The sequence below is a fragment of the Pygoscelis adeliae genome, unplaced genomic scaffold (genome assembly GCF_000699105.1).
Source record: "Pygoscelis adeliae isolate BGI_AS28 unplaced genomic scaffold, ASM69910v1 Scaffold112, whole genome shotgun sequence".
Lineage (NCBI taxonomy): Eukaryota > Metazoa > Chordata > Aves > Sphenisciformes > Spheniscidae > Pygoscelis > Pygoscelis adeliae.
The window spans coordinates 1287801-1299599 of NW_008824232.1; the positions used below are offsets into that span (position 1 = coordinate 1287801).

At 59.1% G+C, this 11799-nt stretch overlaps 1 protein-coding gene across 1 annotated transcript; it reads right to left on the minus strand.

Annotated features, from left to right (window-relative positions):
• Positions 1-140: 140 nt before the first annotated feature.
• PRR29 (proline rich 29) lies at positions 141-3693 on the minus strand. Its single transcript, XM_009334902.1, has 5 exons — positions 3597-3693; positions 1632-1747; positions 559-728; positions 339-406; positions 141-172 (listed from the first exon to the last, which is right to left on the minus strand). The coding sequence occupies exons 1-5, from the start codon at positions 3691-3693 to the stop codon at positions 141-143; spliced, it is 483 nt and encodes a 160-aa protein (XP_009333177.1).
• Between the last annotated feature and the right edge of the window lie 8106 nt (positions 3694-11799).

Here is an 11799-nt window from a genome sequence, read left to right on the forward strand (position 1 = left end):
TTGCTGGGCACGTTCGCTTCCTCCCCGCGAGCCACCCCGAAACTATGGGTATCATGGAGCACCCATGCTCAGCACCTGCAGGATCTTCTGGGGTTGAGGACTGGGACGTGCAGGAGAAACCATCTTGGGACGCATGGAGCTCACAGCCTCTCCTCCACCACGTCGTAGTACTCTGCGGAGAGAAAAGGGGACCTGGAGGATGTGCAAGGGCAACCCCCAGGATCCAATGGATGGAGGGAACAGGGAGGGCTCAGCCTTTGACCGAGGGGTGCCCGGTTGATGCACGCCTGAGGGCAAGACATCCCTCGTTGAGGGACATGGGGAGAACGTGTCCTTACCCGATGCTGGTGGGACGCTGGCTCCCACTGTCTCTGTGGTGCTGGGGGGTGGAGGGGGGGGCACCGCACTGCGGGAGAGGAGCAAGGACAGGAGTAAGTGCCGGCCTAGTGTTGCATCTTGTGTCCCAGCTTAGGCTGGAAGGCGTGTTACGCCAGGGGCCACAGGGACACGCACGCAGCCCCACGTCGGGTGGCACAAAGCAGCGCCCTCGTTACTCACACCTCCCCATCCTCGGCTAATGAGCCTGTGCCCAGGTATCGCATGGCCGCCGGCCCCCGACCCCACTCCCGGAACGGCCGTGCCACGACAGGACCGGGGTAGGGGATGTAGTGATGGTGGAAAACCACAGCCTCCTCTTCCTCTCCGGTCTGCAAAGGCACCGCCATCGCCTGCGGGGAGGAACAAAAGGCAGGGCTGTGCCGGGCCCCTTTCAGCAGCCATCACCCTGGGGCACTGCTCCCCAAAGCACCAGCGAGAGAGTTCCCACGGAGCCGTGCTTAGCTGCGATGCCGCCGGCACGGCACAGCTCTCCCAGGGTCTGGCTGGGTGGGCTCGATCCCACACAGAGCCCCGCGGTCGGCCAGCGTGGGAACCCGGCTGCTGGGGACACGGGGAGGTGGCAGCCCCACAGATGGGACCTCAAAACACTGCTGGGAAGAGCCCATTTGATCCAGCCACTGAGATGCGACAGGCAGGGTCCGGTCTTGGCCAACGTGGGGAACTGGTGGGCACTGGGTGGGCAGCACGGGAGGGCGCGTGCCCCCAGCATGCCCGCGGCCCAGCTCTCACCCCCGCCGAGAAAGCAGCATTCGTTTCTCCCCATGGAGATGAAATGTTTAATACAATTTTGGTTCGAGGTGGACTTTTAAATGAAAGCCCTTGCAGAGCCATACTGCCTAATGAATAGTGCTCAGCCTTGCTGCTCGGCTGCTGCAGCCCAGCGCTGCACCCTGCCCATGCCGCAGCACGCAGGGAGGGTCCTGGCTCTTCCCAGCTGGGCTAAATCGCCTCTGAGCAGCCTGGATGTGATCTGTGCTGGCAGACCTGGGGGTCAAACCAGCACAAAGAGCTCCAAAACCCCAAAGGGCTGCAGAGCCTGGACTGAGACAGGCTGAGATGACCCAGCTTCTGCTCCTGGAGGGGTCCCACACTGTGCCAAAGCGGGACACAGGCATCCTGCTCTCCTGAGGAGCTCTGGAAAGGTCCCTTTGCCCACCTCTTTGGTCCTTTTGGTCCTTTGGTCATCTTCGGTCCTACGGTCCCTTTGCCCATCCAGCATCCCTGACCCTTACCTGGGCAGCAGCTGGGGATGGCCCGAACCCGAAGGACGTCAGTGCCGACACAGCCAGGCTGTTCATCACCACCTGGTGCATTTGGGAGTTTTGAATCATCATCAACTCGATTAAATCTGCCGGAGAGTAAGGGGCTCTGCGTCAGAGAGAGATCAGAGCAAGGGCACGAGAAACATGGCCATGGGATGAGTGCCGGGGACGGGGCGGCACCAAGGCTTGTCCCTGTGCCCCAGCAGTGAGAGCTAAACCAAACTCCCCCCAGCCCGATTTGGAAGGCCCATGTGGCACTTAAAAATTATTTTGCTTGGATAAAGCTTTAAAATAGCCATATTTCAGCCTCTTCTTATTTGCAAATGTGATTAAACATCTGGTCTGGCTTGCTGAAGGCTGCTCACAAAAGGTGATTAGTGGTGCTGGAGGCATCAGACTTTCCGCCCATTCGGAGGAGAATTGCTCCGGTCCTGGCAGCGCTCAGCGGCTTGGCAAGCCTCTGCCTTGGCACCAGCCGGCAGAGCCGGTGTCCTGGGGGTGGCACCGCATGGGGAGCACGCCAGGGTCAGCTCCACTTTGCACCACGTCATGCACGGGGGAGCTCAGAACCCACCCCCAAGGAGGCAGGAGCTGGGGCTGGACCATGGGGGCTGACCCCATCTCCATTCCCAGGAGCAAGCACCTACGGAGCTGGGTCCAGGCGAGGAGCAGGCTGGGGATGCTCGGTGCCTCCCCAGCCCCTGCCTGGCTCCACACGAGGAGCTGGGACCTGGAGCGGCCGTGCACATACAGGTTAGCGTCCCAGTCCCCTTGGCTGGATGCCCAAGCTGCAGTACAGCTGCTGATGGCGATCAGGCTGCAGGGGAAGCATGGCATCTGGCTCTGCATCCCCATTAAAACATCCCCATTTGCTGCAGGCATGACGTTCCCCTGCAAAATGCCTGTAAACCTGCTGGAGGGGCTGCCTCCAAGATCCCGATGGCTTTGTGCATGAGACCCGTGAGTCCCCATTAGCTGGAGCCATGGGTAAAAAGGGGTTTGGGCATCCCCCTGTCCCACATTCCAGATCCCAAAATGCTTTCACAGCTGCAGGGATGGGCTCCCAGGGCACCCATGAGGCAGCTGACCCTCCAGCGAGGAGCATTACAGAACAACTCGGGGGGTGGCCGGAGCTGGAGCTGCGAGGAAGGAGTGGGCCAGCAGCCAGGCATTGAACCGGGAGGAGAAAGCACGCAAAGGGCTGGCGGCTCTTAATGGATCCCACCCGTCCCACTGGAAAGGCAGCCAGCCCCCACCGCAGGGCTGCGAGGGGCCAGGCTGGGGTCTCCGTTTTCTTCCCGCACCAATTTTGGGCATGCCCTTTCCTCCATGTACTTTTAAAGACGGCTCAACCTTCCCCTATCCCAGCAAAGCTGCACGGCTTCGCCCATGGCATGTCCCAGGGACTACAAGCCCCCCGCCCTCCGCCTCTGCTGTCTGCTCCCCCAGCCCAGATTGCTGAATCCTGGGTTGCACAAGGTTGGATGAAGCCCCAGTAGACAGTTGGTCTTCGCTCCTGCTTGCTGCATCCCACGGGCTCTGGAGCTGTCACGTGTCTCCCTCCAGTCCCTCTTAGCATGGCCAAGGAGCCCATATCACCCTGGCTTTCCCTGGTGATGCTGCCCACACCCACATGACATGGGGTTTTGGAGAACAAAGAGAGGTGGGTTTCAAAAAACACCCCAAAACCATTCCCTGGGAGCATCCTGGTGTGGCCAAAGCCAGCCCAGGCTTCAAGGTTGGTAAAACCACCAAAAATTGCATCGCATGGGACAAAGCAGCCATCAAAGCATGGTGCGGCCAGCCCTGTGAGGCTGCGGAGGGGGGGTGCAGCCCCCCTGCCTGACTCTCATACTGAAAAGGCTGGAAAAAAAAGAAGAGGATGAAGTTAAGCTGGTTTTAACGCTGACCTCTACGACGTCTACCATCACGCACCTCCCCGGATGTGCGAGGGTCCGGCGGGGGGAGCCAGGGCAGCCACGGTCCTGGGAAACTGCTGGAGGATCATCACTGGCTGCTGGGGCACCGGCATGGCCCCACCAGATCTCCCAGGTCGGAGCTGAAAGGCAGGAGGGGAAGGAAAACCCCAGGGATCTCCCACTCTTGCTTTAATTTAGTGCCCTGTTAGTGCGGCAGCCGGGGAGGAGAGGGGAGAGGAGCTGGTGGCAGGGAGGAGAGCAACGCTGGCCCCGGGGGGAGCAGGCAGGAGAACCTCAGAGGAAGCGGTGGCTTGCACTGACCCCCCTCTTTCCAGGGGTGCAGCGCTGCAAGCCTGGATGAATTGCACACCTAGCAAGTCCCAACCCCAGGGGACACATCCCCATGCAGAAGTGTCCTTTCCCAGGACCCCGGGGTCTGCAGGGAGCAGGGAGGCGTTTTGTGAAGAGCAGCTTTGCTGCCCCAGACCCCAGTGCCCACCCGAAGCCCCGACCTCATCCCTTCTCTCCTCCCACACCATCCCATTTTCCCCACCCTACCCCTGTGAGCCCTGATTATCTCATAAATCCAGAGACAGATCTGCTCTCCAGGGCTTACCCCGTGCGGGATGACATATGTCTCTGCTGGGGTGTCCCCCCAGACCCCATGGGGGTCCCCCGCTTCCCCCACCTCCATGGCTCGGGCAGGCACGCAGGCAATGGGGCGAGCAGAGCTGCTTCAGGCAGCAGGGCTCGTTGCTATAGCTGCTGGGGCTAAACAAACCCTCCCCGGAGGTTTGGCCGGCAGAGGAACGTCCCTGAGCTGGTTTTCCCTGCGGTGCATCCCCAGGATAACCCCTCCACTGCAAAAGGCTGTGGGGCAGGGATAGCTTGTGCAACCCCGATGGCATTTCTGAGCCTGCAGGACAACCTTCCCTGCAGGGAAGCAACCTGGGAGCAGGGGGCTGCAGGTTTTTCCGAGCCCTGCTACTGGTCCCAGTGGCAGGAGAGACCTGGTCCCAGTGCTGGGGCTGCTCAGCCCCACTGGCATCTCATAGCTTGTGGCTTTGGGAGCTTTCCTAAAAGCCCAGGTCCCGGCACCCTGTGGTCTCCACAGGTCCCATCCATCGCAGCCAGTGGGAGATGGGTCTGCTCCTGCCCTGTGGCTTGTGCTTTTTGTGCCTCTGTTTCCCAGTCTCAGGGGCTGCATTTCTGAGCTGGGAGATATCTGGGGACACTGAGCCCAAACACAGCCACCCCGGGACAGAGCAAAGGTCGTTCAGCCAAGGGTTAAGAGGGAAAACCTGCAATGACAGCTCCCTGCTACCTTCTCCTGAGCTTTGGCAATCTGGGGCTCTGGGACATCCCAAGCCAGAGGCAATCCTGTTTTTAACAGCCTTTTCTTTCCAGCTTAAGGGCCGTTGCCTTGCGTTGACTTCGAGCCCGCTGCCAGGTCACGTCCCCGGGGCGGAAGGCAGAGAAATGGGAAAACAAGGATGGGGTGGGGGCTGGTGGGATGTGCTTTCCCATCGGAGCGGCTCGCTCCTCGCCACGCCGCCTCTTTGATTGGGACTTACTGAAAGGTCCTTTCAAGAGCTGGCCGAAAGCACCCGGAGAGGCCGGGAGGCAGCTGCAGCGCGTCCCTGCGGGGCTGAGCCATGTCACCTGCGCCTGGGGCGTGCTCCGGGATGTCGGAGCAAACCTGGTGAGGTGCCTTTTCAGGGAGCTTTGGGAGATGGGTCTGGGTGAGAGTCTGGGATAGCTTTGGATGCCAGGCTGGGACTGGATCTACAAGGCTCTGCGGTGCCTGCCGTCGGATGGAGGCATTTCTGCCTGTGCACCACAGGTTTGGGGTCTCTGTTGGTGGAGGGAGAAGGTCCTTCCACCCCATGGGATGTCCTCTCGCAGGTCCTCAGAGACAACATCCCCACAGACACGACCAAGGCACAGTGGCCGGGGATGTCGCTCAGCCCTGCCGGTGCCACCCGAGGTCTGGTCCCCAGGGTGCCTGTGGCACAGTGCCGGGTCCCCTGGGTCTGGCTCCCAGCCTCGTGGACCACTTCCCCAGGGTTGCAGTGACCGGCCACCGCATCCCCCCATGGAAACCCAGGCAAGGCTTAGCATGAGCACGAATCGATTACACCAGAGCCCGGCTCCAGCCTGCCGCTCTCCCCTACCACGAGTCCCTCCCAGGATGCTCACAAGGGGATTTGAGTCCAGCAAACTAAAACCAGCTCACATTTTCCGTTTATCTCCCCCTGGCCAGAGAGCTCTGCGTGTCCGAGCTCATTCCAGGGAAACACTGCGGCTGGGAACGGTATGTCTGTACAAAATATTTAAGCCCCAGCAAACCCATTGCAATGAAGAACCACTTTCTCCCCCAAAATAGCCCAACTTCCCGCTGGCCTCAGGTATCTTTCCTCTACCTCCATCAGCTCTATTTCCCCAGACTGCTCTTCTGGGTGATTATTTCCACCAATATTACATCCAAAATCCACTGTCCACCGATAGCGCAGATCTGGGAACTTTTCCCAGTAACCCAGCCTGCAGCCAGCCCTGTTCACCAAGCGGGAACAGATCTCTCCAAAAACTCTTATTGTGCCCCAAAGTGGCACTGGAGACACCCCCAGATGCCAGGGGAGGGGCGCTCCGAGGCCGGCTGCCTTAGTCCCCATCTGTTGGCTCCAGTCGGGCTATTTTCTGCTTGATTAGATTTTGCTCTGTGTTCCTAATTTCTCCAAGCCCCTCCGGATTATTTCTCTGCCTTTTGTTATAACTCCCAAATTCCCATTATTTGCACATTTAATTACTGTGCTGATTACCCCCTGCTTCTGGCAGAGCCTGGCTTGCTCTGAACAGAGCCTGGGTATCCGTCTCGCTGGTACTAATATTGTTCTCGTCTGTAAGAAGGATTCAAGCGCCAGGGCTAAGGGCTGAGCAGCATAAGAAAACCTTCTGCCAGCAGTGGGACAACAAGGGGAGACAGGAGACCTGCTCTGAACATCCTCAGGCCCCCCGGTGGCAGCCTGAGCCCCCTTGGGGGTGTTCTTAGCTGCCCTCCAGTGCAACCCACAGCCCCGATGCATCTCGTGCAGCGTTGCAGGACAGGGCACAGGCTGGGGGCACAGCTACGGGCAGGGCTGTGCTCGGCTGCAGCCTGTCACCGTGGCATGTCCCTTTTTAAGTTCCCCAGCACGTCCGTCACACAGAGGGAAGGTCTGAGCATCAGGGGGAGAGAGGGAGCCGGAGACACGGGCACCACGCACCCACCTGTGCATGTCAGCCCGGCTCTCAATGTTCTCTAAATCACAGCGCCATTGAACTAGGGCTGCAGGTAGCAGCACGGGGGCAGTCCCTGCCCAGGCCCCCTCAGGCAGGAGCACTCATGGCTGTGTGGGTGAGTGGGAGGATGGGCTGCCAGGTGATGGATGGATGCTGAGTGGCATCAGAAGCGCTGGCCAGGAAAGCACAGTCTGGGCACAAGGAAATGCAAGTGTCGAGGCACGTGGGATGGGGACAGAGAAAGGCAGCCGCGGCTGTGCTGTCCCCAGGACACTGCCCAGAGACACCTTTCACAGGTAGAAATGACCCTCCGGTTGGAGATACCACCTCTTCTCACCAAGGAGGTGGGGTGAGGACCCCCATCAGCCAACTCACCTGCACTGGGGGGAGGTGACAGCCCAGGACCAGTTTATGCTCCCCATCTTGGCATGCTTGGTGATGGCACATAAGCCATCCACACGTGCATCATAGAACACCAGGGCTCAGGATGGATCCGGGGATTATGAAGTTCTGGTGGGGATGGACCCTGCTGTCCCCAGTAAGAGCCACCTTGCCAAACCCAACCCCTAGACCAAGATGTGTGCCAAGAGACACCCTGAGGATGCTCAGCAGATAATTTTACTAGCAGCCCTCACTTTGGAAGCTGTTGAGCCTCTCTCTTACTTTAAGTCTGGGATTTCTTGTTCTGGAAACCCTCACCTAAACCTTCACCCTAAGTCAAACCCAAGGCCTGGAACTCAGCCCCATCCTCTGGTTAGGCAGAGCGTGGACTCCACCAGAAGCTTTGCTTTGGGCCATGGTCAGGACCAAGGCAGTGGTTCCGAAACAGGGCCAATCCCCTGGGGACCAGGAGGGACAGGCGCCCTCTGCCACCACCTTGGACATGAACCCAACATCTGCGCCATGTAGGGGCAAGCAGACGCCACAGGGCAAGCCGGGAGCAGGGGGTGATGCTGCACCAGGCATCTGGAGCAGGAACGTGATCCAGCCCCTCGGAGGCACGCGATGCTCTCTCTGCACGGGTCTCTGCTTGCAATGCAAGCAATGACAGCTTGGCATCAACAAGCTTTGGCAAATTAGCCGAGCAGCAGAGCAGGGGCACCCGGGGCATGATGGCCGTCCGTCAGACCGGGAACACCGGGACCAAGTGTTGCATCAAGCCCGGATGAGCTGTGCTCTGGTATGGCCTGGCAGCAATGACTCACTGAGCTGCCCTCCAATAACTGGGGGAGGACAGCGAGGTGATGGCACATCCCTTGTGCCATCCCCCTTCCCCGGAGACAAATTGGAGCCGGAGGGATTCCCAAAATGAGGAAACACAGGCAGGAGGCAGCAACCTTGCGTAAGACTCGTGGAAGATGAAGTAAGCACGACTGAGGCAATACATCCCCCCATAATCACTGCTGGCTCCTAAGGGGTATAAAAAACAGTCCAAAAACTAGTTTTTCATTGCACATGAAGTCAAACCCCAGATACGGAGTGGCAGCTTGGCAGCCACTGTCCCCTGTACTCTGCGTGGCCCCTGGGCAGCCACTGTCCCCTGTACTCTGCATCATGCTGTCACACACAGCCACCCGGGCACACACCTCTCGGGGATGCTCTGTGGGTCCAGGAGCCCGAATGGGTGAAAGCATGTCATTTTGAAAGCTAATTACAAAAAAATAACAACTTTCCCCTTCCAGGAGGTCTCACGCTGCTGGTGCTTTGAGCTCCACCTTCCCCGAGCCATTATCCAGCCACCGTGGTCTCCTCTTACTCTGAATCGCCCTTCACAGACTGTTTCCTTCCACAGAGCCTAAAATTAAGCAAGAGGTTGTTGGCAAGGGCTGAGGACACCCCGCTTCTTTGCTGTAAGGTGGGATGGAGGTAACACAATTAGTAATTTCCAGCCCTTGGTAAAGGAGCATTTGCCACTTGCAAAAAGATTACTGCGAGTGACTTCATTTGCTTTGGAAACGGCTGAGTCATTTGTAATTACCGATACACACCAGCAGCAATCCCAGCGTTGGCGTGGGATTAATGGGAGCGCCCGTGGCTGGAGGGCAGCCTCCGGGGATCTTCCCCGGGGCTTTGGCACAGACGCGGAGCCCCACGGTCACTGTTCCCCGCCACCCACGGCCGTGCATGCCCGTGCTGCCACACCAAAGCGACGTGCCTGAGGCAAATCCTCCCGTCCTGTCCCCTCCGGTCATCCACCGCCGTCCCCATCACTGTCACCACCGCATGCCCGTATGCTGGTCCAGGCGGGGAGCCCGGAGGGGGCTGGAGGGTCCCAGGCTGGCCAGGATTTGCAGTGCAGCGAGTTTGACCTCATTGATTTTCCACTTGCTGCTGCATAAGAGAGCAATGGCCCTAACGCCGGCAGGGCTGGGCAGGGCACCCAGCGCCAGGCAGGAGATCAAGCCACTGTCGTCTGTCCCAGCTCATCCTCAGTGGAGGAAGGGCAGGACCAGTTCGGGAAGGCAGAGGAGGTTGGGCATCGCCTGAGGGGTCCCCACTGCTCCCCATCGCACCCCCCATCACATGGGGTGCTTGCTGGGGAAGGGAAGAGCAACGCGCATCCTCCAGCGATGCAATGCTTTGCAAATCTCATCTGGCCTTTCCCACCGTGGGGGACCAGACCCAGCCACCTCCGAAACCGGGCTGCTCCCCTCCAGTGACCAGCTGGGGACGGGACCCTCCGGTCAATTTGCCACCAGATGGCACCAAATAAACCAGCCTTGCGGGGACACGTTGGGTGGCTCAGGGCCACCGCCACCCCCAAACCAGACCGTGTCCCCCGTCACCCCGTTCCTCTGCCCCCCACCTCAGCCGGCAGCAGCCGGAGCTGCCTGCGCTGCCCGTGGGGCGATGCAGCCGGCTCAGGCACAGGGTTATTTGCACCGGGTATTGTTTTATTCGGTTTTAGCAGCGTCTGATAAGACACCTTCCCGCTGCGTGTTTATATGCTGTCAGAAAATAAAATGATTAAGATTGGGTGTTTGCATTTCAGTGGAAACTATTAGACGGTAATGAGTCTGGCCTGGTCCCGACAGCCTTTTGTGTCAACATAACCGCGGGCTCAGCCTTTGCCAGTCTGCGCCTCCGAGAGCAGCGTCGGTCACTCCTAATAATGTCAAACAAGTGCTTTTAAATATTAAGGACCCAGTTCTTTTATTTGTATTTTTTTAGGGGTATTTAATTTACACAGCAATTCTTATTGAGGTCTTTGAATGGCAGAGCAACAGCAGCGGTTCATTCATTGGCTTCGCATCTCATTATGAGAAGTTATGGAAGGAGCAGCTAATGCGGTCTGCTGCCTCGTTAAGAAATGGTAATGACGTAGGATTACTAAAATTAGCAACATAAATGGTTCACCCTCCTCCCACCCCAGTTCGAAGTGCAGTGCAGCCCCCCCAGCCCTCTACCCTTCAGCAAGGGCCTTTGGGGCCATTTTCAGTCCCTCCTTTCACCGTCGCCCGCGCCTGAAGTTGTTTCGGTGAGGAGGATTTTGGGTGGTCCAGGGGTGCAAGGCTGGATCTTTAATGCCAAGAGATTATCGCGGCTGCCTTCTCTGCGCTCCTGGGTTTCCTCCTCCTTCCTTCGCCCCTCCTGCCCTCTCTGCTTTGTCACTAAAAGCGTTAAAATGGTGAGGTTTGGGTCAAAATTCCCCTTGCTAAAGGGGCTGGGGCTTTCTAGCATGGAGGATTTTATATATATATATTTTTTTTATATATGTGTGTGTGTGTGTGTATATATATATAAAAGGAGAAGAACCCCAGGTGAGGGTCTGGGAGTCCATAGCTGGCCCCGATGGCAGCCCCCTCCCTGGGCATGGCTGGGAGGGATGCTGTTCTGCGTGTTTTGTGCTCAGGGAGGTGTGTGTCCATCATGGGTTGCTCCTGCTCCCGGGGTGCACCAGCACCCCCTCTGCTCTGCTCTGGTTTGGTACTGAGGTTACAGCACCCGGCATCCTGGTAGCACCAAACCACCAAAATCACGAGCTCAGCCGAGACCAAAAACCTCGGTTGGGGCAGAGTTAAGGTTATTTTGCAGAGTTGCCTGCTGCCTGCCAGACACCCAGTGCCCATCCTGGGCCTTTCTGGGCAGAGGGTGCATTTTGGACAGGGGGTCTGGGGTGTCCCAGAAGGAGAGGCAGGAGGTGAGCAGGCAGGATGCAGCTGGGGCCGGGGCTGGGCAGCGCTGCCTGCCATGCTGGGGCCGGCAGAGCCTCCCGTGCAGGCAGGGCTTGAAGGAGCGTGGCTGCCCCCACCCCGTGTGCATGCATGTGTCCAGGCATGCACACACGTGTCAGGGCATGTGTTTGTACACGTGTGTGTGCGCAATCCCACCATCACGACACCTCCTTTGAGCTCTCTACTTTCCTTTAGTTTCAGGTCCCGCGCGGAGCCGGCCGGGGAGCAGTGTGACCCTCGGCATGTCCCCTGCACCCCATCCTGGCTGCACCCCCACTTCCCACAGCCTTTAGCCAGCAGTTTTCCAGCTCAGCAGCATCCAAGGAGCAGGCGAGAGGGCTCCGCGCCTGCCCCACGCATCCCCCTGGGCCCAGCTGGGGGGCCCCAGGCCCCTGACGGGAGCAGGTAAGGGGGTGCTGGGAGCCCGGCGGTAGCCAGGCGGGGCAGTGCCAGGCTGGGGTGTCCCCCCGTGCCGCTCCTCGCATCCAGCCCTCTGCGTGGGGGGGGGGAGCGGAGGGTGGAGCCTGCCATATTACCAGATCCAGGAGCTGTGACATTCATTCTCGCAGAGAGACAGAGCCCATCGGCACTGAGCAGGGGCAGCGAGGTGGGGGGGGGACAGCCAGAACCGGGTGGGCACGGGGAGTGGGTCAGGGCCACCCGAGTGGGACTGAGCACCCGCTGCGGGAAAGGGTCCCGGAGGGAGCCAGAGGCAGGACAGGGCTGGGAAGGAGCAGCAAAGTGGGGTTTGTGGAAGGAGGGTGC